The sequence below is a fragment of the Anolis carolinensis genome, chromosome X (assembly GCF_035594765.1).
Source record: "Anolis carolinensis isolate JA03-04 chromosome X, rAnoCar3.1.pri, whole genome shotgun sequence".
Taxonomy (NCBI): Eukaryota; Metazoa; Chordata; class Lepidosauria; order Squamata; family Dactyloidae; genus Anolis; species Anolis carolinensis.
In genome coordinates, this window is record NC_085847.1 from 735,507 (window position 1) to 760,760 (window position 25,254).

General features: G+C 40.4%; 1 protein-coding gene across 4 annotated transcripts in view; it reads left to right on the forward strand.

Annotated features, from left to right (window-relative positions):
• Window positions 1–2,199: 2,199 nt before the first annotated feature.
• cfap251 (cilia and flagella associated protein 251) overlaps window positions 2,200–25,254 on the forward strand; it is a 39,485-nt gene continuing 16,430 nt past the window's right edge. For 2 of the 4 annotated variants that reach the window (XM_062958404.1, XM_062958407.1), the window contains exons 1-15: window positions 2,200–4,384; window positions 6,000–6,545; window positions 8,296–8,436; window positions 9,299–9,408; window positions 11,298–11,406; window positions 12,499–12,579; window positions 13,753–13,830; window positions 14,045–14,089; window positions 15,397–15,614; window positions 17,768–17,959; window positions 20,043–20,290; window positions 20,395–20,546; window positions 22,290–22,463; window positions 23,958–24,142; window positions 24,259–24,373. In XM_062958404.1, the coding sequence (XP_062814474.1) occupies window positions 4,136–4,384; window positions 6,000–6,545; window positions 8,296–8,436; window positions 9,299–9,408; window positions 11,298–11,406; window positions 12,499–12,579; window positions 13,753–13,830; window positions 14,045–14,089; window positions 15,397–15,614; window positions 17,768–17,959; window positions 20,043–20,290; window positions 20,395–20,546; window positions 22,290–22,463; window positions 23,958–24,142; window positions 24,259–24,373 (2,643 nt within the window). In that variant the 5' untranslated portion in view covers window positions 2,200–4,135. The remainder of the gene's footprint in view (window positions 4,385–5,999; window positions 6,546–8,295; window positions 8,437–9,298; window positions 9,409–11,297; window positions 11,407–12,498; window positions 12,580–13,752; window positions 13,831–14,044; window positions 14,090–15,396; window positions 15,615–17,767; window positions 17,960–20,042; window positions 20,291–20,394; window positions 20,547–22,289; window positions 22,464–23,957; window positions 24,143–24,258; window positions 24,374–25,254) is intronic. The other 2 variants (XM_062958405.1, XM_062958406.1) reach the window with 2 other exon arrangements.

Sequence of the window (25,254 nt, forward strand, 5' to 3'; positions counted from 1 at the left end):
CGTTGGATAAGCAAAAATGTTGGATAATAAGGAGGGATTAAGGAAAAGCCTATTAAACGTCAAATTACGTAATGATTTTACAAAGTAAGCACCAAAACATCATGTTTTACAACAAATTGACAGAAAAAGCAGTTCAATACACAGTTATGTTATGTAGTAATGACTGTATTTACGAATTTAGCACCAAAACATCGCAATATATGCATATAATATTAATAATATTATAATGTAATACAATATAATAATAATACACTATTATAATTGTATATTTATATTACATGTAATATTACTAATAATATTACAATATAGTGTTACAGTACAATATAGTAATATAAGAATAATACACTATTATAATGGTCTATTTATATTACATGTAATATTACTAATAATATTACAATACAGTGTTACAGTACAATATAGTAATACAATAATTCACTATTATAATGGTATATTTATATTACATGTAGTATTACTAATAATATTACAATATAGTAATATAATAATAATACACTATTATAATGGTATATTTATATTACATGTAATATTACTAATAATATTACAATATAGCGTTACAGTACAATATAGTAATATAATAATAATACACTATTATAATGGTATATTTATATTACATGTAATCTTACTAATAATATTACAATACAGTGTTACAGTACAATATAGTAATACAATAATTCACTATTATAATGGTATATTTATATTACATGTAGTATTACTAATAATATTACAATATAGTAATATAATAATAATACACTATTATAATGGTATATTTATATTACATGTAATATTACTAATAATATTACAATATAGTAATATATAATGCTTATATTGTGCTATACGAATAATATAATATATTGTATGTACATATAACTTGTAGGCCGCCCTGAGTCCCCCTTCGGGGTGAGAAGGATGGAATATAAATGTCGCTAATAAATAATAACTATATCGAAAACTGACTACAAAAACATTGACTATTAAAAGAACGTTAGATGAGCAAAGGTTGGATAAGCAAGACTCTACTTATAGTCCATTGCTAGGTTGACTTCCATCTGGTTTAATGGGAGCTTCACTAGTTTAGCTCTTTGGCTTCTAGTTGTTTGCTTACAACTCACATCTGCCTTAGTCAGCAAAGAGAACAATGGGAAATGATGGGCATTGCGTTCCAACAACAAGCAGAGAGCTACCTCATTCTGCAGTTTTGTCCTCGTACTATGAGGAAAATTATGCTGGATGTTGCCTTGTCATCAGCGTTGGCATTACATTCCAGCCGTACAATTCTGATTAAATTCTGTAAGGTTATGCCTCGCTTCACACAGCGTTTGACAAAGACATCCTTTTGTACTGCCTTGTTTTGCTCTGCTCAGCCCCACTTTTGTTGTTGAGGTGGAAATTTGGATTTATTTAAAGCAGGAACAGCGCCGAGAGGGGTGCAGTTGGGATGGAGACATTCAGGTTTTGGTGTTGGCAGCATCTTTGCAATAAACAAGGCACTGGGTAGGAATGGGCTTCTCCAGCCAATGGGAGTGTAATTGTCAATCTGGCAAGATCAGTGGCCGATGCATCAAGAATCCTTTACTGAAGAGGTGTTCAAACCAGAAGAGAAAAAGGGGGTGAACAGGTAAGCCCAAAACCTGTTGTTTACATATATGTATGTATGTAAATTTTGGCACCGAAAGGGAAATCAAAAGAAAAGTTGGCAAAAGTTGTGAAACAAGGAAATGTGTGCTTTCTATGGCGTCTCCTTTGGAGGTTTTTTTGATAGGCTGGATGGCCATCTGTTGGCAAGGCTTGGATTGTGTCTTCTTACTTGGCAGAAGGGTTGGACTGGATGGCCCTCGGGGTCTCGTCCAGGTGTAGGATCCTGCCATTGCTCCATTTAGCTCTGCATTTTGTATATATTCCTCATTTGAATCTCATTTGTGCATCTACATTGTTGAATGATTGCAGTTTGGCCCTACGTCCACTGCCACGGCTCAATGCGTTGGAATCATTAGAGTTGTTGTATGTCTTTCGGGCTGTGTGGCCATGTTCCAGAAGCATTCTCTCCTCACAACCTCTGAGGATGCCTGCCATAGATGTGGGCGAAACGTCAGGAGAGAATGCTTCTGGAACATGGCCACACAGCCCGAAAGACATACAACAACCCTGTGATTCTGGCCATGAAAGCCTTCGACAACACATCATTAGAGTTGTCGTTCGATAAGTTACTATTTTTGCCTTCTCTTGCCAGAGAGTGTTGGTGTCTCACCAAATTACAACTCCCAGGATCCCACACCAAGGAGCCATGGTGGTTACAAACTGCATTAATTCTACAGTGTAGATGCACCGTTACCGGGAGCGGGCAGGATTGTATGCCAAGCCCATACTTCAAAACAAGGGCTATAAACATGGCTTCGTCTCTGGAGACACTTTTTCTCCTGGGGACTTTTCATACTACACAGTTTTAACATTATGATTCCACTTTTAATAGCAGGTGAAATCTTGGGATTTGTTTGGGGAGGAGCATTTCAAATTCTCGGCCCGAGGGTGCGCAGCCTGCCCCTCCACTTCGCTTTTTAATTGATATGGTTCTTTTAAGATGTTTTAAATAATTGTTGTATCATGTTAATTCTGTAATTTGTTTTATATTTTGATTGTACATCAGCTGATGTTTTCAGGACCTGTCCCCGTGTGAGCCGCCCCGAGTCCCTTCGGGGAGATGGAGGCGGGTTATAAGATATAAATTATTATTATTGACATAAAGACATAGTATGACACAGTAAACGAGATCTATGTGCTGGATTTCGTATCACAGAATCACAAGTTGAACACCTCCCAAGTGTTTAGGACTATTATTATTATTATTATTTATTGACACAAAGACATGATATGACACAGCAAACGAGATCTATATGCTGGATTTCGTATCACAAAATCACGTCGAACACTTCTCAAGTGTTTAGGACAGTGTGATGTATTATTATTATTATTATTATTATTATTGACACAAAGGCATAGTATGACACAGCAAACGAGATCTATATGCTGGATTTCCTATCACAAAATCACAAGTTGAACACTTCCCAAGTGTCTCGGACCGTGTGATGTATTATTATTATTATTATTATTATTATTGACACAAAGACATGGTATGACACAGCAAACGAGATCTATAGGCTGGATTTTGTATCACAAAATCACAAGTTGAACACTTCCCAAGTGTTTAGGACTATTATTATTATTATTATTATAATTTATTGACACAAAGACATGGTATGACACAGCAAACGAGATATATATGCTGGTTTTCGTATCACAAAATCACAAATCGAACACTTCCCAAGTGTTTAGGACTGTGTGATTTATTTATTATTATTATTATTATCATTTCTCCCTCAACTACAAACCTCTGACTTTGCTGGGAGGAGGTTCTGGAGGCGTTGCGTGTCACCTGCTTGCATAACAAACAATGCCAACTAAGGTGCCATCTTCGAAGCCCTTTCCAAGTTTCAATCTGTCGGCCTTTTCAGGGACGTTGCAAAAAGGACAGCAAATAGTTCTTGGTTTGATTTTTCAGTGGTTTTTGCAGGGAGGCATTTGGGGGATTCGGTGGAATGTGTGGCTTGTCTCGGGCACCCAAATGTCTTGGGTCAAGAGGAGGGCTAAATGCAAACAACAAGCTCTGGACACAAGCAGTTTCAGCCCCAATTTTTTAAACGGTACCCATTGTGAGTCAGGCAGTCGATTTGCGGCCTGTCGCTCCGGGGCAGTTGCCTGTTGCCATGGGAACGGGAATCCGATGCAAACAGTCGGCGTGCTTCTGCAGCCGCTGCTCGGCTTGGCACGAGGGCTTGGCAGGTGAGTTAGGAAGAGACAGGTGAGGCCGAGCCTAGCATTGGTTGTTTTTGGAAACACTCAGCTACAGAACTGTAGTCCTTCCAGATCATTTTGTGATTGGAGCATCAGGATGTGTGGGACTCCGACCTCTATCGCTCCCAGCCACCACTGACTGCTGGCTGACGGTGATGGGAGTTGTAGCCGATCCAGAGATTGACTGGACCACTGTCATAGACACGCTGATTGCAACTGTTGTTTAAACTTACTTTCTTTGTCATCGAGGTTGTTTTAATACAGCGCATAGATGGACGAAGATGCCAGTAAACCGGAAACCCCTCCGGGGGTGGCATCGGAGAGGCAAAGAGAGGAGATGGAGTCGGCGGATGATAGTCCAAAGATGACCGACTCGCTCAGCCAGGACACACAAGAGCCGGCGGAAGGGACTCCCGATTCTGCAGGATCCCTGGAAGCACCCCAAAAGAGCGATCTTCCCGAAGAGGCTCCACAAGCCGGCGTTTCTCCAGATCTTTCAGAAACATCCAAAGAAAAGCATGTAAGTAGGACATTGAGAGATATGTCACCTTGAGGTCATTGATCCAGGATGGGCTGAGATATGTTCTTGGCATTGATGAAGGCCAGTGTGGTTTCCCCTCCGTCTCGTACCCCAAAGTTGACCAAAGTGACACCAACATCCCCTACAAACCTCATATTTATTTATTATTTAGTTATATCACAAAACTTATTTATTTCATATCACAAAATCACAAGTTGAACACTTCCCAAGTGTCTAGGACTGTGTGATGTATTTTCGGATGATGCTCGCAGATCCCAGTAGGGTGGCCTTTTGCAATTGGCAGATCGTAATTTTGTCAATGTCTACTGTTTCCAAATGCCGGCTGAGATCTTTTGGCACGGCACCCAGTGTGCCCATCACCACCGGGACCACCTGTACTGGTTTCTGCCAGAGTCTTTGCAGTTCAATCTTGAGGTCCTGATAGCGGCTGAGTTTTTCCAGTTGTTTTTCATCAATGCAACTGTCACCTGGGATGGCGACATCAATGATCCAAACCTTTTTCTTTTCCACAACTGTGATGTCTGGTGTGTTGTGTTCCAGAACTTTGTCGGTCTGGATTCGGAAGTCCCACAGTCTCTTTGCGTGCTCATTTTCCAATACTTTTGCAGGTTTGTGATCCCACCAGTTCTTTGCTGCTGGAAGGTGGTACTTGAGGCATAAGTTCCAGTTAATCATTTGGGCCACAGAGTTGTGCCTCTGTTTGTAGTGTGTCTGTGCAATTTTCTTACAGCAGCTGACGATATGATCCATGGTTTTGTCAGCTTCCTTGCAGTGTCTGCATTTTGGGTCATCAGCTGATTTTTCGATCTTGGCCTGTTCTGTCTCCTTCTTCAGGGTCCCATTCATGAGCCACAGCCAGGTCTTCTCCTTATCAGCTTTTCCTTCAATTTTGTCAAGGAACTTTCCATGCAATGTTTTGTTGTGCCAGCTGTCAGCTCTAGTTTGTAGTGCGGTTTTCTTGTACTGGTGTTTTGTCTGCTGTGCTTTGAGGAGTTTCTGATTTTTGACTTCAATCAAAGCAGGTTCTTCACTTTGCTTTACATCTTCTGCCAGGGCATGTTCTTCTTCTTTGACTGCTTGTTGTACTTGCAAGAGTCCTCTGCCCCCTGATCTTCTAGGCAGATACAACCGGTCAACATCACTGCGAGGGTGCAGTGAATGATGAATGGTCATGAGTTTTCTTGTTTTTCTGTCCAAATTGTCCAGTTCCACCTGTGTCCAATTTATAATGCCAGCAGTATATCTTATGACAGGTATGGCCCAGGTGTTTATGGCCTTGATGGTGTTGCCTCCATTGAGCTTGCTTTTGAGAATTTTCTGACCCTTTGTGTGTATTCTTTGCTGACCACAGTTTTCACATGTTCACGCTTGATATTGTCCAGCTGTAGTATGCCCAGATCTTTATAGGCCTCTGGTTATTATTATATTATTATTATTGAGCCATGGCAGCCCAAGTGGGTTTAACTGCATTCATTTGATATTGTAGATGCACCTAGTGTTGCCATTTTTATGAAAGTACTGGTTGAGTTCCACATATTGAGTTCCACGCTTCTCTTTTGCTTTTCATGCAATTGCAATGGAAATGTCCTCCAAGAAGGCAAAGGCCAAGCTCACCGTCCGAGAAGTCCATACACCCAAAGAGAAGCCTCCTTCCCCTTCCCCCAAAGAGAAGGGCCACAAAACTCCAGAAAAGGCCGCAGGTCCCACGGCCGGCAGAGAGAAGGCTCACAGCCCCGGCGTTGTCAAGGGTGAAAAAGAACAGGGGTTGGAAAAAGGCCAAGAGAAGAAGCAAAAGCAAGAAGCGGGGCTCGTGGCGACCAGCCACCGAAGTCCCAGGAGTCCCGAGCAGGCCAGAAGTCCAAAGGAGCCTCCTTCTTCCCTGGCGGAAAGCCCCACCAGCAGTGACGCTCAGGGCCATCCTCAGGTGAACCAAGAGGTCAGCCTCGCCCTCCGGCCCCCGGACTCACTCTCCAGCAGTGAAGAAACGAGCGTCCAAACAACCCAAGAGGACAGCAAGACGTCCAAGAGACAAATCAATTTCTCTCTGACTCAAGCGGAGGAGGAGAAGTCCATTGTGTTGACGGCCGTCCCAGGCATGATGTTTGAAGACGAGAGCAGGCCGCTCGCCGACCATCCACTTGTAAGTCTGCTTTTAAAAAGGAAATATGACCCATTAGAATTGAGGGAGGCACAAGAGACCAGCATTCACTAACCTGGTGTCCTCTAAGGTCACTCAATACGTCCCATGCTTCTGGGATCACAATATTATTCATGTATGAATTTGAGGAAGCCAGTACTGTATATACTCAAAGATAAGCCGAGTTTTTCAACCCTTTTTATCACCTGAAAAAGCCTCCCTCGGCTTATAATGGGGGCCATTGCTTTCAATATCTATATATATAAAAGGGTAATGAAATTTCGGCCTAGGACAAAACAACAAAACTGCACATCCCAGAAACACTAAACTTGGCAGCACAGCCCCTCATCCATGCCTCTACATTCATACAATAAAAAGAAAAGAAAAATAAAGTCCTAATTAGAGGGAGAGGAATAATTGTTTTTATTCCAATTGCTGCCAGTTAGAAGGCTAAGCTCCACCCACTTGGTCTCCTAGCAACCCACTCAGCCCAGGGGACAGGCAGAGTTAGGCCTCACTTAGGCCTCTTGCACACTGCCTATAAAATACAGATTATCTGATTTTAACTGTATGATATGGCAGTGTAGACTTAAGGCCCTTCCACACAGCTATATAACCCATTTATAATGGACTTAATGTAAGGTAAAACCTTTACCCTTTACCTTAACTACCACCAATTCCTCAATACTTTTATTTCCCATACCACCATATTTTGCCACAGCAATGTGTGGCCGGGCACAGCTAGTATTATATATTGCTCTCTTACCCTCCCTTATCAGTGTGTTTGTTTTTCCAAAGCCTCCCTCGCTCTTAACCAAGGGAATGTTTTGAAAAGGAAAATAAGCCCTTGCAAGTCAGGAAGAAGAACCCATTAATCTTATAAAAGCATGTGTCCCTGAAATATTTATTAATCTCTGCTACAGATATGTAGGCACTTCTCCTTGCAAGTCTTTGCAAACCCTATGTACCTAAATATTTGTATCACTCTATATATATATTAATTTTTTGTATGAATTTCCCCTCATGTGTTTGCAAATCTTTGCAAATCCTATACACATATAGATATCTAGAGATTTCCATATAACTGTATATATCCTATACAGATATAATCTATATATATAAAAGAGTGATGGCATCAGGGCAGTGGACAAAACAACAAAATTACAGGCCCCCCAACCTCAAAATTTGACAACACAACCCATCATCCACGGCTCTAGGTTGATATAACAAAAAGAAAAGAAAAATAAAGTCCTAATTAGAGGGAGAGGAATAATTGTTTTTATCCAATTGCTGCCAGTTAGAGGGCTAAGCTCCACCCACTTGATCTCCTAGCAATGCACTCAGCCCAGGGGACAGGCACAAGAATTTGGAGAGACCCCTAAGGGCCATCCAGCCCAACCCTTCCTACTATGCAGCAGGACACAATCCAAGCATTCCCAACACATGGACAACGTATAAATACTATACAATACTACACAGGGACATAGACCCCCTCTACCCTCACCACTTTCACAGTACACAAACAACCAAATGCATACTTAACATAAAGACAACCATACAACAGACATTCAATACCACCACTAACTCAACAAGTTCTCACCAACACCACCAGACAACGCCACAGCAACGCGTGGCTGGGCACAGCTAGTTATCTATATATAGAGAGATGTCTAGCTATATATATATGAATATATATATAGCTTGGAAATACTACAGGGGAATTGCACACACACACATATTCTTTCTCTTGCAGAGTCTGTCTTGGGTTTTTGGCTACGACAACAAGCTCCCTGTTTTCAATTTGCTTGATGATGACCGCAGGGTGATTCTGTATGTTGCTGGTCACACCGCCGTGATCCATGACATTTTCGGGAACAAGCAGTACCTCCTCCAGGTAAGACTGAAATCCCATCCGGAATGGCTCTAGGTGTTGCATTCCAGGTCAGGAACGACCACAACGCCACACAAGTGTCCAGGAATATAAGCCAATCGTTGGTTGTAAAAAAATATAAAAAGCATAAAAAATCAGGAATAAGAAAGGAAGATATATAATCCAAAAAGGTTAGCAAAATGTCTCATAAAGTTCCGAAGATGACATAGACTAGGAACAGCCAGGAATCATAGATACAGCATAAATCCATAATCAGGAAGATATAACTGGTGAGACTTACATGCTTTGATATGGTCAAAACTGACTAATCAATAAAGAGTTGTTGTTGAAAAAAAAAACTGGTGAGACTTGAACAGGAGTACATGAACAGGAACATAGAAAACTTCCCAGATATATTAAACCCAAAATCAAGCTTGACTTGAACCAGGAAGAAGAGAACTCAGGCTTAGCTTCTCACTCGAACTTCTACTGCGCCTGCGCAGCATTTCGGAACCTTCTAGAACCTCTTATTGAAACATTTTGGTGGAGGCCCCGCCCACTCTCCCCAACAGAGTATATATAGCCCGGTGGGCGGGGCTAGCCCCAGTTCTCAGCCGCCAGGAAGCAGCTTCCCAATGCAATCTCTCTGAATGACTTCATCTATTTTCAGCTCTGATTTGTAAACAAAGACTTTTGTTGATCTCCATATCTGCAGGTGGGTTCCCAGGAGAATCCTCCTTATCACTCAGCTCTTCACTCAATTCCTTATGTGGTGTTGTTACTTCTGATACCCTAAATGCCCTTGTGGCCCTGCACTTTCAGAGCCGGTTTTCTCAGAGAGAGAACCATCATTTCACAGACTGGGCCTCTTCTTGCCTCTCCTCAGGGACACTCGAGTTGTGTTTCTTGCATCTGTGTCAGTGAAGACAAGCGATGGATAGTAACTGCCGACCGGAGCCCGGAGAGCTTGATTATCATTTGGGACGGCTATTCTGCGTAAGTATTGAAGCGGATGACAGATGTTTGATGCTTGAGGGTGCGGAAAGTTGTGAAGACACCAGGTTGGGAGAAGGGTGTCAGTTTTCTGAGATTTCTTTCTTGTGCAGGTTGGACAATCCATACATTTATGATGCATGCCATGAAAATGTGATCCTTATCCATAATTTTGCTGATGGAACTGAATGCACAAATATCAGCAAGTTCATTAGTTTATCTTTCCAGTCATCAAACCTGTGGGTCACAGGTGTCCCCATGACTGCTTTTGCAGGATCCATACATTTAGGATTTGATGGTTGTATTCATTCAACTACCTCATGATATAATATTTACTCATTGCACTTTACCCAGTTTGTTTTTATCCTTTTTACTTGGGTGCCAAATCTATGTTTTAATATGTTTTTAATATGATTATTATTATGTTTTGTTATGTGTTGGATTTTAATTGCTTTGTCTGCACTTTGATGTTTTATATGTTCTATTTTGTCCGGGCTTGGCCCCATGTAAGCTGCCCCGAGTCCCTTCGGGGAGATGGAGATGGGGTATAAAAATAAAGTATTATTGACACAACGACATAGTATGACACAGCAAACGAGATCTATATGCTGGACTTCGTATCACAAAATCACAAATCGAACACTTCCCGAGTGTTTAGGACTGTGTGATATTATTATTATTATTATTATTATTATTATTATTATTATTATTTTATTATGACACAGCAAACAAGATAGATATGCTGGATTTCTTCTTCTTCTTCTTCTTCTTATTATTATTATTATTATTATTATTATTAGAAACACAACAAGATGAGTCCACAGCAGACACTCTGCTGGCTGTTGTATTGGATCACACATCAGACATATTATTATTATTATTATTGACACAACGACATAGTATGACACAGCAAACGAGATCTATATGCTGGATTTCGTATCACGAAATCACAAGTCAAACACTTCCCAAGTGTTTAGGACTGTGTGATATTATTATTATTATTATTATTATTATTATTATTATTATTATTATTATTTGAAACACAACAAGATGAGTCCACAGCAGACACTCTGCTGGCTGTTGTATTGGATCACACGTCGGAAATATTATTATTATTATTATTATTGACACAACGACATAGTATGACACAGCAAACGAGATCTATATGCTGGATTTTGTATCATAGAATCACAAGTCAAACACTTCCCAAGTGTTTAGGACTGTGTGATATTATTATTATTATTATTATTATTATCATTATTATTTTATTATTATGACACAGCATGTTCTGATGACTTACTCCTGGGCTGCAAGGATCAGGCCTTCTTCAGGGTCCCATTTGTGAGCCAGAGCCAGGTCTTCTCTTTATCAGCTTTTCCTTCAATTTTGTCAAGGAACTTTCCATGCAATGTTTTGTTGTGCCAGCTGTCAGCTCTAGTTTGTAGTGCGGTTTTCTTGTACTGGTTTTTTGTCTGCTATGCTTTGAGGAGTTTCTGATTTTTGGCTTCAATCAAAGCAGGTTCTTCACTTTGCTTTACATATTCTGCCAGGGCATGATCTTCTTCTTCTTCTTCTTCTTCCTCCTCCTCCTCCTCCTCCTCCTCCTCCTCTTCTTCTTCTTCTTCTTCTTCTGATTATTATTATTATTTGAAACACAACAAGATAAGTCCACAGCAGACACTCTGCTGGCTGTTGTATTGGATCACACGTCGGACACTTCCCAAGTGTCTAGGACTGTGTGATGTATCAGCAAATAATGCACGCATTATTATTATTATTATTATTATTATTATTAGTGCCCCAACTTTCTCTGCCTTACAAGGGCTAGAATAGAGCATTTTCAATTTTGGCGGCTTCAGATCTGACTCTTAGTTGGGTGTCTTGCGGTCCAGGGTCCCGGTGCACACGATATTCGATAGTCACCCAGGAGGCGGAGTCAGCGCCGTCGCCATTTCCCACAATTCCCTCTTCGTGGCGACAGTTGGAGCCGAGGAAGTGCAGGTAAAGCAAGTATAAATACTCTGATACGTCCAGGTTACGCCATTGTAGGGGGATGTGTCCAGTCTGGCTTATTACAGTAGAGTCTCACTTATCCAAGCCTCGCTTATCCAAGCTTCTGGATTATCCAAGCCATTTTTGTAGTCAATGTTTTCAATACATCGTGATATTTTGGTGCTAAATTCGTAAATACAGTAATTACAAGATAACATTACTGCGTATTGAACTACTTTTTCTGTCAAATTTGTTGTATAACATGATGTTATGGTGCTTAATTTCTAAAATCATAACCTAATTTGATGTTTAATAGGCTTTTCCTTAATCCCTCCTTATTATCCCAAGATATTCGCTTATCCAAGCTTATGCCGGCCCGTTTAGCTTGGATAAGTGAGACTCTACTGTATTATTATTTGTTCCACCAGAACTGCTAGAAGGCTGCAGGAAATATATCTGATTATTGACGTATTGGATTTATATCCTGCCTTTCTCCCAAAATGGGCTGTGGGTTCCAGGCTGCCTCAAGCTGTAGGGAGGTAAACCTTGTCACGGTTTGCAAAAGGCACTGTGTGTGTGTTGACTGAAAAACGAAATGCATGTAGCTGATTGGCTGAGCCTGCAAAGGACCCGGGAATTTGATTTGATACATTTTTCCGTCCTGCTGCTGGGGAACCGGATTTGAACAGATTTCTTTTCAGTGAGAGAGCTTGCACAGTAGTTGCGTGGAGAAGATGGCTGTCTACTCAGAGAGGTCTTGCTATTTCTGAGGCCTTGTTTACTGCTGAAGCATATTTATGGACTGAGAAAGGACTGCTTTTTCTAAGGAATCAGAAGGACTATTGTAAATACCATTGCTCTGTTGATCGCTTGGAATTAGTAAAGTTTCTGTATTTTGTTCTTTGTTCTGCAAAGCTGAGTGGTGCGTCATTATTCTGTAGGGTGACACATAAGAGCTTCCACTTATCATCTACAATCCACAACAGACCTAAGGAGGGGGAGATGGGACAATGGAGTCTCTGGAAGATCTAGTGAGTTCGGGTAGCTGTGCCCCTTCGTGGTCTTAAAACGTCTGCTATTCTTGTTTTTTTATTTCACCAGAAAACTCGTATTTGGGACTGGACCACCGGGGAAACGACTCCTTCCTGCAGTGTAGACCTCCTGCCCGAGTACAGCTTCCAAGTGAGAGACTCCCACTTGTCTATGGCTCTTGTTAAAAATATTTTGGGATCAGATTTCAGCTGTTATCCTGTGCCTGGGCATTTAAATACAATTTGCTAGTGGAGTGAGAATCCCTGTTGGTATATTTGAACTAGATTCCACCTTTCATTGCACAACCAAGTGGATACTGTCCTTGCCATAACTCAAAACCACATCTGCAACAGACCTCACATTAATGGAGTGATAGAATGGGCACTTCTTTTAGCTACCTTCTTTTACTTTTTACGTTCTATTTTATAGTTGTATAGATAACTATACATTTGCCTTTTAGAATCGCCCTGGGATTCTCAATAATCCAACTTTATATACATACTAGCTGTGCCCGGCCACGTGTTGCTGTGGCTAGGACTTTATTTTTCTTTTCTTTTTGTTGTATGAACGTAGAGGCGTGGATGAGAGGTTGTGCTGTCAATTTTCGAGGTTGTGGGGTGTTTAGTTTAGTTGTTTTGTCCGGTACCGTGATTCCATTACCCTTTTATATATATAGATTTATTTTTTCTTTTCGTAAATAATCAGTGTTTTCCAATCCGTTCTATTAATTGATATTCTATCCTGGACCTTTTTTTGTGTAAGAATGTCCATGTTCATATTGTCCAATATTTTAGAGATCCATTGTTCAGTATTGGGAGTTTCCTCAATTTTCCATCTCTGTGCCAATTTAATTCTAGTCGTAAAATAAAATCTAAGTTTATCTGTTTTTTTATGTACGTGTGGATCTGTAATTCCCAATAAGAAAAGTTCAGGTTTGAATTCAAATTGTTTTTGTAGAATTTTCATCATTTTTTTTGTACACTTCGTACCAGATTTTTTTTTTTACCCTTTTGCACTCCCACCACATGTGGATGAAAGTGCCAGTCTTCTTTCCACATTTCCAACACTTCTCATCCGTTTTTCCTTTATTATATAATGCCAATTTCTTCGGAGTTAAGTACGTGTAGAACATTTTGTACCAATTCTCCTTGATCTCCACTGAATATGCATACCCTTATTTCTTTGTCCATAACTCCTCCCATTGACTCATGCTGATAGTGTGTCCAGTGATACGGGAATGTTTGAATTAAGACACAAAATGTTCAGCATTTTCAGCTAAAATATTACCGTTAAATATTTTAACTTGCTTTGTTGTTCTTCCAGCATTACGTCGCATTCAGTTCAAGAGATCACAACGAACTGGTCAGCAACAGCGAAACTCAAGTGATCTTCTACATATGGGTACGTTGGAGCACAACTCTCAGTATACGGGGAAGCGGGAGGCCAGATCTTGCCCTTCCCAGTGGGCTTAGACAGTAAAACTCAGCTGCCAAGACCGGTCACCATGTTGCTGTTTTGTCCTTTGCCTCAGGCAGCAAAATGTCTTGGTCTGGCCCTGATTTTCTCATATAGTGAGAGCATGCTTTCTGTTTGTTTTTTCCACACTTCTGCTTAGGATTGTGACGTCTTGCACTACTTTGCTCCTGTCCTAACAGAGAAAGTGAGTACAAATATACCGTTTGGGGGACTCCGAAGTCATTCCTTTGCCCTTGAGCCGAAACACCCATCTGGGTGAACCAAAGCTTGAGATTTTGGTTCCCATGGGAGCACTTCTTCTATAGATATGCCTGCCTCCGAATTGAGGTCTACAGAAGGGTGTCCTTTTTAGGTCTTTCTTAGTAAGAGTAATAGATTGTGGGAATCATTTCTGTGCCAAGTTAAAGCGTGGCTTTGTATTCAGTCCCTCAAACCTCATTTCCGGTATTTCACTCTATAATATTTATTTATTTATTTATTTACTACATTTATATCCCACCCTTCTCATGTTTTTTTATTATTAGTAGTAAATAAATAAATGAATAAATAGAGTCTCATAGCAGATGCATCAACTCAAAGATTTATTTACTTACTTACTGCATTTATATCCCGCCCTTCTCACCCAGAAGGGGACTCAGAGCGGCTTACAAATCAAATGAACATACAATAGATTATTAGCATAGCACAATATAAGCATTAAATTACTATATTGTACTGTATCATTATATTGTAATATTATTAGTAATACTACATGTAATATATAATATATAATTAATATTATTATATCGTATTGTTATTAGTAAAATATTGTATCACATTTTAATATTATTATAAATATTATATGTATACACAATATATTATATATTTATAAATTATTGTATATTATATTATATTATAGTATATACATAAATACTGACATACAAATATATGACTGAGTGCATTACAATGTTAGATATTATATTCTACAGTAGAGTCTCACTTATCTAACACTTGCTTATCCAACATTCTGGATTATCCAACGCATTTTTGTAATCAATGTTTTCAATATATCGTGAGCCATAGCCAGGTCTTCTCCTTATCAGCTTTTCCTTCAATTTTGTCAGGGAACTTTCTATGCAATGTTTTGTTGTGCCAGCTGTCAGCTCTAGTTTGTAGTGCAGTTTTCTTGTACTATAATAATAATTGTTATTATTATTAATAACAATAATTATTGTTATTATTATGGATACCCCACCTTTTCCTGTTTTGAGGAGACACAAAGCAGTAAATTCTGCCAGGAAAAAAATTTTTTGGGGAACTCAAAAATGTCGGTGCGACTATTACGCAGTGAAATATGGGTATTTAATTCAGTGTGTGCATGTGGTCCAGTTGGCACCGCTTGAAATTTTTTTTTACTGGTTTCAAATTGTATTTTTTTGAAAAACTGAGGAATGATGAGTATATTATTTGTCCTTGGCGGGATTGATCATCGTTTTCCTTCCTCTTGGGCAGACCTTTGACCGGAGCGTGGGACTGTTCAGCCAGTCTCTGTTCCACTTCAGCACCCCCCAGGCCATCACCGGCACGATGGAAGGCAAGATGGCGCTCTGGGGTCCGATCGCGCCTCCCTCCAAGGACCCCGCTTTGAACGTCAAGCCCTACAACATGAAGGTCATCAAGCTGGTGCACTTGCAGAGGGAAGGCATCTCGGTGCTGGCCGTTACCGATGGGTGAGCATCTCGCCAAGTTTCTCGAGTGCTGCTTTGTGCCACTTTGAACTCAGGATACCCCTACCGTGAGCCATTTCAACATTTACCTGTCTATATCATGATGGGCTGATGGTTAAAAAAATACAGAAATGCTCAGATTTGTTCGAAGGGGGTTTACCTTTCAACATGAGTCTCCACAGATTATTTTTCAGTGGTGAAGAATGAGAACGAGGGACTTTAAAAAGATCTGGTGAAGGTAATAAAAGTGGGAGCAGTCCATGAATCTGCTTAAAAGAGGAGAGAAATTTCTCCATTTTTCACCAGCAGAGAGCAGTGCTGTGTATCGTAAGAGCTCTTATTTATCCTGTCAGAAGCGAATTGAGAATACAGTTACAGTGCATTAAAAATTACGCAAAGTTAAAAACTTGGCATTATATTAAATTTCCTTTTACCAGAAGCTGGCCACTTGGAGTGCCTCTGTTGTCGCTGTGAGAAGATCCTCCATTGTGCACGTGGCAGGGCTCAGGCTGCATTGTAATAGGTGGTCTGTGGTTTGCTCTTCTCCACACTTGTATGTCGTGGACTCCACTTTGTGGCTCCATTTCTTAAGGTTGGCTGTGCATCTTGTGGTGCCAGAGCTCAGTCTGTTCAGCGCCTTCCAAGTCACCCAGTGTTCTGTGTGCCCAGGAGGGAGTCTCTCATCCAGCATCAGCCACCAATTGAGATTCTGGGTTTTAGCCTGCCACTTTTGGACTCTTGCTTGCTGAGTTGTTCCTGTGACCATCTCTGTTGATCCTAGAAAACTATTTCTTGATTTAAAACGTCTTGCTGGTTGATATTCGAACAGAGGACGGACCAGAGATGTCACTGCCTTGGTCCTTTCATTACTGGCTGATACTTCCCAATGGATATCAGGTAGTGCAATACTGGCTAAACAGTATAGTTTCTCCAGTGGTGTAAGGCATTGACATCCTGTGATAATGCGGCATGTCTCATTAAGAGCCACATCCACTGTTTTAACGTGGTGAGGTGTATTCCACGCTGAGCTTTCATACTCAGCAACAGAGTGGCAAAGCACAAGGGCAGATGTCTTCACTGTGTCTGGTTGTGATCCCCAGGTTGTGCCAGTCAGCTTTCGTATGATATTATTTCTAGCACCCACTTTTTGCTTCTTATAAGTCAGCATGGTCCAGAGTGACTCCCAGGTATGTGGGTGAGCTGCAGTGTTCCAGTGGGATTCCTTCCTAGGTCATCCTCAGAGTTCGAGGTGCTTGTCTGTTCTTAAAGTGAAAAGCATGTCAGGGTGGTGTGCATGCTGGGCTAGGTAGTTGAATCTCAGCAAAAGTGGCACCTACAAAACTACAGCTGAGTCGTTGATTTACTGCTGATCCCAGCAGGTCTAAATACTTTATTTACATATGTACAGAGATACTCAGAACCATAACTCTCCGGAGACATGGCATGTCTTCTCGGCTAGGCTTACACAAGGACACCTCCCGCATTCCTGAGTTCATGAGTTCTGGCCAGGCAGTTCAAAACGGAAGCCCTGACCTATAGGTCCTGTCGGCAGTCAATCAAGCAGGCATGTGCTTAACCCTTACGCTGCTAGAATGCTTTGCCAGAAAAGACACAGTTGCAAACACCCAACAGCTTAACTTGATATAACATTTCAATCTAATAACATAAACACACACTAACAAAGCACACATTTGTGTTTTAGATGGATTAGGAATCAGCTGGTTTTCCCTGTAATAGGCTGTAAGAGCACCTAAAGCTTCAGACATCTTTTGTTCAGCCATTTCAAAGCTCCCTGTTTGAGCGGTGATGGCACCATCATCAGCATAGATGAAACTCTGTCTCTTCTGGCAGTGGCTGATCATTTGTGTAAATGTTAGACATTGACGGAGCAAGCATTCTTCCCCTGAAGCCGTTCTTCTGTCTTCGCTATCTGCTTCTCTGATCCTGGAACTCAACAAAAAAGCTCCTGTTTTGCATCTGTAAGAGCTCTGATAGGTTGCAACCCACAAAAACGGTTAATCGTACCAGTTCCTTGGTACTGATGCCTTGTAGGAGTTGACGTTCAAAACCTTTGGAGAGCTACAAGTCCCACACCCCAGCTTTAAGAGAAAACAAATTTGTTTTCCGCCAGATACATATTCCTTCTCTTTTTTCAGGAATTTTGTAACCTGTGACACCAAGGGGCGCGTGAAGTTCTACGACGGAGATCTACAGCTGGTGCACTGGTACAGCAACCTGAAAGTCGGGCCCATCCGCTCCATTTCCTTCAACAGGAACCCACCATGCCCTGTGGATGTCAGCAAGTACCCCATGTCTTGCACTTTAACGGGCGCACCTTTCGTTCTTAGGTGAGGGTCAATGGGGAATTTGACCACGTCTCAACGAGTCTTTGAAATTCAGCAATGGTCTAGATTTTGATTTCTTGAATGGAGGAGGATGTTGGTCTAGATCAAGGATGAAGCAACTGTTTATCATTACTATTATTGTCATCATCATCACCATCATCATGACTCATATGGTCTCTATTATTATTATTTTATTGTATGACACAGCAAACAAGATAGACATGCTGGATTTCGTATCACAAAATCACAAGTCGAACACTTATTATTATTATTATTTTATTGTATGACACAGCAAACAAGATAGATATGCTGGATTTCATATCACAAAATCACAAGTCGAACACTTCCCAAGTGTCTAGGACTGTATGATGTATTTTCGGATGATGTGCACAGATCCCAGTAGGGTGGCCTTTTGCAGTTGGCAGATCGTGATTTTGTCAATGCCTATTGTTTCCAAATGCCGGCTGAGATCTTTTGGCACGGCACCCAGTGTGCCCATCACCACCGGGACCACCTGCACTGGTTTCTGCCAGAGTCTTTGAAGTTCAATCTTGAGGTCCTGACAGCGGCTGAGTTTTTCCTGTTGTTTTTCGTCAATGCGACTGTCACCTGGGATGGCGACATCAATGATCCAAACCTTTTTCTTTTCCACAACTGTGATGTCTGGTGTGTTGTGTTCCAGAACTTTGTCAGTCTGGATTCAGAAGTCCCACAGTATCTTTGCGTGCTCATTTTCCAATACTTTTGCAGGTTTGTGATCCCACCAGTTCTTTGCTGCTGGCAGGTGGTACTTGATTATTGATTTTTTATTATTATTATTATTATTATTATTATTATTATTATTATTATTATTATTATTATTATTCTATAGTCACCACCATCACCACCACCATCATATATATTGCTCCTGCTCCTGCTCCTTCTCCTTCTTCTTCTAGCTTCGGTCCCCAGCGTTGCCCATGTTATTTGAAAAAGTCAGTTTTCAATTGTACAAAATGCATAAGGTTGTAGGTGAACTACAACTCACATCATGCCAGGTTAACCCCAAGAAACTCCATCAGTACTTAAAGTGTGTTATGTTGGACAAGTTTGCTCTGGATGCATCATAGGTAGGGTTGAGTGTGCTCTCTGGCTATAGGGTGAACTACAACTCCCACTATGGTGAGTCAGTCCTCTCAAACCCCTCCAGTAGGTTGAGTTAGTCATAGGGGTTTTGTGTGCCACGTTTGGTCCGGGTCCATCATCAGTGGAGGTCACAGTTTCCCTGGTTGTGGGTGAACTACAACTCCCAGAAAGGAAGGTCAGTTCCCTAACCCTAACCCAAACCCCTCCAGTAATCAAATTTCAACATATCAGGTCTGTGTGCCAAGTTTGGTCCAGATGTATCAGTGTTTGAGTTCACAGTGCTGTCTGGATGTAGGAGAACTACAACTCCCCCAAATCAAGATGAATTTCCCTAAAAGACCTCCAGTATTTTTTGTTGGTCATGGTTGCTCTGTATATCAAGTTTAGTCCAAGTCCATCTTTGGTGGAGTTCAGAGTGGGCATTGATCGCAAGTGAACTATACATCTCAGTCCCTACAACTCCAAAATGTCTAGGCCAAATTCCCTCAAAACCCACCAGTATTCAAATGTGGGTATATCGGGTATACATGCCAAGTTGGGTCCAGATCCATCATTGTTTGGGTCCATAGTGCGCTCTGGATGTAGGTGAACTACAACTCCTATAAATCCCTCCAAAGATCTCCAGTATTTTTTTGTTGGTCATGGTGGTTCTGTGTGCCATCGTTGGTGGAGTTCAGAGTGCTCTTAGATTGCAGGTGAACTATACATCCCAGTACTTAGAATCATAGAATAGTAGAGTTGGAAGAGACCTCATGGGCCATCCAGTCCAACCCCCTGCCAAGAAACGGGAATTTATGGGTAATGGGGTGGATTAGGATGGTTTTCATACATTTCCGCCCCTTTGGGTTGTCTTTCAGGGGAGTATAATGTAAACATGGTGCCAATTTGTGATAAAACCAGAAGAGTGGCAGAAAAGAGCTGTGCAATTTGATATTCTTTTTCTTCTTTTTCCACGTCACAGGAATTTTATTCTTTCTACGTCGAATTCCTTAGTGGTCCATATCAAGCCTGAGGGGTTGAAAATCAGCAAATGCCTCGAGGAGCCCAAAGACGTTGTCCACGCCATTGCCTGCCACCCGAGCAAACCCCTCATGGCCAAGGGGAGTCTCTGTGGCCTTCTGAAAGTGTGGCATTACAAGCTCGACAAATACCTGGTCAGCCGGATCTTTAAGAGCGAGAGTATCCAGGCCCTTTGTTATAACCACAATGGTACTGATTTGTAGTATTGAGAAATTTGGGGTGGCATTCTTTGTGCATCCCGTCTTGCGAGATGGGGATTTCACGGGACGTCTTTGCTTCCAACTGTCTTTTAGGCTGCTTGCTGGCCGTCGGCTTTGCTAGTGGAGCCATTCGCCTTCTTGACTCGATCTCTTTGGAGAACGACCACCCAGAACCCATGAAGTTTTCCAAAGGCCCCATTACTATCATGACCTTTTCGCATAAGTCCCAGTATTTTGCCACTGCGGTGAGTATTTCCAACCACAACCTGATGCTACTATGCGCCCTATGGCATAGGTCTGGCCTTGATACTATAGGCCAATGATGGGCAACCTTTTGCACTTGGTGTGTCAAAATTCACCAAAAAAAAACCTAGCATGACTTGGGTGGTGTGTCACTTCAAGAAAAAAACCATAATTTCGCAATATGTAGTTTCAATAACAAATATATATATATACAAACCATATATATATGGTTATGAAATTTTGGCCTAGGACAAAACAACAAAACTACACATCCCAGAAACACTAAACTTGGCAGCACAACCCCTCATCCATGCCTCTACGTTCATACAACAAAAAGAAAAGAAAAATAAAGTCCTAATTAGAGGGAGAGGAATAATTGTTTTTTATCCTATTGCTGCCAGTTAGAAGGCTAAACTCTGCAATATCTGCACAATAATAATACACATTGAATCATAGCATCAGACAGTTAGGAGACACCGCTAAAGGCCATCCAGTCCAACCCAATTCTGCCATGCAGGACACAATCCAAGCACTCCCAACAGATGGCCACCCAGCCTCTCAATACTAATACTAATAATAATAATAATAACAACAACAACATCATACAATCCTAAGGTTTGGAGTGACTCCTAAGAATCATCCAGATCAACTTCCTTCTACCATGCAGGAGGACACAATCCAAGCACTCCTGACAGATGGCCATCCAGCCTCTACATAATAATGATGATGAAGATAATAATAATAATAATAATAATAATAATAATAATAATAATAATAATAATAATAATAATATAGAAGCATAGAATCCAAGAGTTTGGAGAGACCGCTAAGGGCCATCCAGCCCAACCCTTTCTACTATGAAGCAGGACACAATCCAAGCATTCACAACACATAGACAACGTATAAATACCATACAATACTACACAGGGACATAGACCCCCTCTACCCTCACCACTTCCACAGTACACAAACAACCAAATGCATACCAAACATAAAGACAACCATATAACAGACATTCAATACCACCACTACCTCAACAAGTTCTCACCAACACCACCAGACAATGCCACAGCAACGCGTGGCCGGGCACAGCTAGTTGTAATATATAACTGTATTTAATGAACCATAACTATTTACTACCATTATTTCCATGTACAGCAATCTATGGTACCTCTTGCAGTTTCCACGCTGATTTTTCTCTATTCTAGTTTCAATGTAGTCACGAATAATGAATAAATATAATAATACTCCTATGGAGTAAACAACAAAACCACTTGACGAAATCACACCAAATTCAGCCACAAAAGACATAGTCATCCAATCAATCCGCATGCGGCAGCGTGTCAGCAAAAATGGCTAGGCGTGTCAGTGCTGACACGCGTGTCATAGGTTGGCCATCACTGCTATAGCCGCTATTTATTGTGTGATAAAATCTCTCCCAGAGGTGCATAGTCAGAGCTAATAATATAATATATTGTACATACATATATAATATTTATAATAATATAGTGTAATACAATATACTACTAATAATAACACAATATAATGATATTGCTTATATCTTATATATTACATGTAATATTACTAATAATATTACAGCATGTTGGTATTACTCATATTCTGTGCTGCAAGACTCGAGATTTGGAAAGGTCAGAGACTTTACCAGTCAAGAATGGGTTAAATAGAGTATTTATCGAAAGAGCTATCTATTGTTGCTGAGCCGCTTCTCGTTGATTGTTTTCCAGGATGAAAAACTTTCTGTGAGTGTCTACAAGCAGTTTATGAAAGACGGGCAGAAAGTCTGGGACCTCCTGGCGGCGGTGCATTCCCATTGCCGGCCCATCCGCAGCCTGCTCTTTGGCGTGCATTTGGACAGCGACGAACCCAGGCTCTTGAGTCTCGGAGAAGACAAACTTCTGGTATCTCCTTGTCTGTTGCCATCCTGGGTTATGCTTGGGGATGTGGGCCGGGCTTTAGCACATCAAGTTAAACCACCAGCTGTATTCAATCTTGTCAGCCGAGAGATTGACAGTTCGAAGCCCAGTCGGGGTGAGCTCCTGACCTTTATTTATTTATTTGCTGCATTTCTATACCGCTCTCTCTCTCACCCTGAACGGTGTACAACGTGGCAAAAATTCAGTGCTGCCAATATACATACATATAATAGCAATATATAACATTTACTAAAATCTATCTCTCTATATATAAAAATGTAATGTGCGTTTTACTATGGAGTAAACAACAAAACCACTGAACCAAATCACACCAAATTTGGCCACAAAAGATAGTCATCCAAAATACATCTTTCAAACAGAAAAACCTAGAAAAATAAAGTCAAAATTAGAGGACCAGGAAAAGCCGTTTTTTTCCCTAGCTGCCAGTTAGAAGGGTAGGCCCCGCCCACGTCTCCTAGCAACCCACTCAGCCACAATGGAGCTCAGGGCCTCTTCACTCAGGCCTCTTCCACACTGCCTATAAAATACATATTATCTGACTTTAAATTGTATTATTATCAGTATTATATTGTAATACATTATAATATTATCAATATTATATGTATATTACAATATATTGTATTATATTATTATAGTATATTATAATATATTATATTATTATACAGTAGAGTCTCACTTATGCAAGCTTCGCTTATCCAAGCTTCTGGATTATCCAAGCCATTTTTATAGTCGATGTTTTCAATATATCATGATGTTTTGGTGCTAAATTCGTAAATACAGTAATTACAACATAACATTACTGCGCATTGAACTACTTTTTCTGTCAAATTTGTTGTATAACATGATGTTTTGGTGCTTAATTTGTAAAATCATAACCTAATTTGATGTTTAATAGGTTTTTCCTTAATCCCTCATTATCCAAGATATTTGCTTATCGAAGCTTCTGTCGGCCTGTTTAGCTTGGATAAGTGAGACTCTACTGTATTATTAGTAATATTACATTTAATCTATAATATATAATTAATATTATTAAATTGTATTATTATCAGTATTATATTGTAATACATTATAATATTATCAATATTATATGTATATACAATAATATATTTATAAATTATTGTATATTATATTATATTATAGTATATACATAAATACTGACATACAAATATATGATTGAGTGCATTACAATGTTAGATATTATATATATTATAAATTAAGTTGTACATAATATATACCTCTGTCTATGTTCAATTTTTCTGTCTTGTCTGTCTATAAACGGTATTGAATGTTTGCCGCATATGTATGTTCTGTGATCCGCCCTGAATCCCCTTTGGGGTGAGAAGAGCGGAATATAAATACTGTAAATAAATAAATAAAAATAGGGCTTAATTGGATGAAATGCCAAATTGGTGGCCCAAGGATGTGGTTGAGCACTGACCTGGGTGACTTTGTTTACAGGTGGAGTATGACCTGGAAAAGACCACCCGCTACAACCTGGCCATTCACCAAAGGCTCCGCATTGAGCAGGCGGCCACCCCTAAGTGTCTCGCCTGGCACCCGCCTCTTACCACGGAACATTTTTTGCTCATGGCCAACGATGCGTATAAAATGAAGATGTACAACGTGACCACAAAGATGTGCAGGTATCCTTGGTTTGTTTTGACCCCCTTTATCCCTGTAAGCCAGGCCTCCTCGACCTATCCCTTGGAGTCAATGCGAGACAGCAAAGCTGTGATAAATATTCTTTGGTTTGTTTTAGAAAGACTATCCTGGGACCCACGTACGGCTCGCCCCTTGAGAAGATCCTGGTCCTTCCGCTGCAAGAAGGCCGTGACCCTCAGAAACGGTATCTGGCCTACATTACCAGAGATAAGGCAAGTGAAAGTCATCCAAGACATTTTGGTTACTTCTACCCCCAGAGGAAACTTCCTGGTTCTTTGTTTTTCATTGTATTTATTGTATTTTATTTTTATATCCACAAACTACTAGGTAATTGTGTGTGTTTTAAAAAAAATTGTATTTGCTTTTTTAAATTGTGGTTGAGAGCCACCTTGAGTCCTCACAGGGGGAAATGCTGGATATAAATAAAGGTGAGGATAATAATAATATTAATAATAATAATAATATTTATTTATTTATATTTCTCTTTATCTCCCCGAAAATACATCACACAGTCCTAGACACTTGGGAAGTGTTCGACTTGTGATTTTGTGATATGAAATCCAGCATATCTATCTTGTTTGCTGTGTCATAATAAAATTTAATTTATATTTCTCTTTATCTCCCTGAGGGGACTCAGAGTGGATTACAGGTACATTTATGGCAAACATTCAATGCCGTTACACAATTAACAGAGACAGACAGTGCATAAACAGAGGCAAAGCTGCTCTCTTTTCATCTCCGGCATCTGGCTAGGTTAGGGTTAGGGTTAGGGTTTCTGGAGAATAACAACTACAGTAGAGTCTTGCTTATCCAACCTTCGCTTATCCAGCATTCTGCATTATCCAACACAGTCTGCCTTTTAGTAGTCAATGCTTCTGTATTCAATGTTTTCAATACATTGCGATGTTTGGGTGATAAATTCATAAATACAGTAATTATTAACGTTACTATGTACTGAACTGTTGATTTGTTGTATAACATGATGTTTTGGTGTTTAATTTGTAAAATCATAATGTAATTCAGTGGTTCCCAAACTTACTTGGCCTGCCGCCCCCTTTCAAAAAAAATTATGACTCAGCGCCCCCTGGAAAGG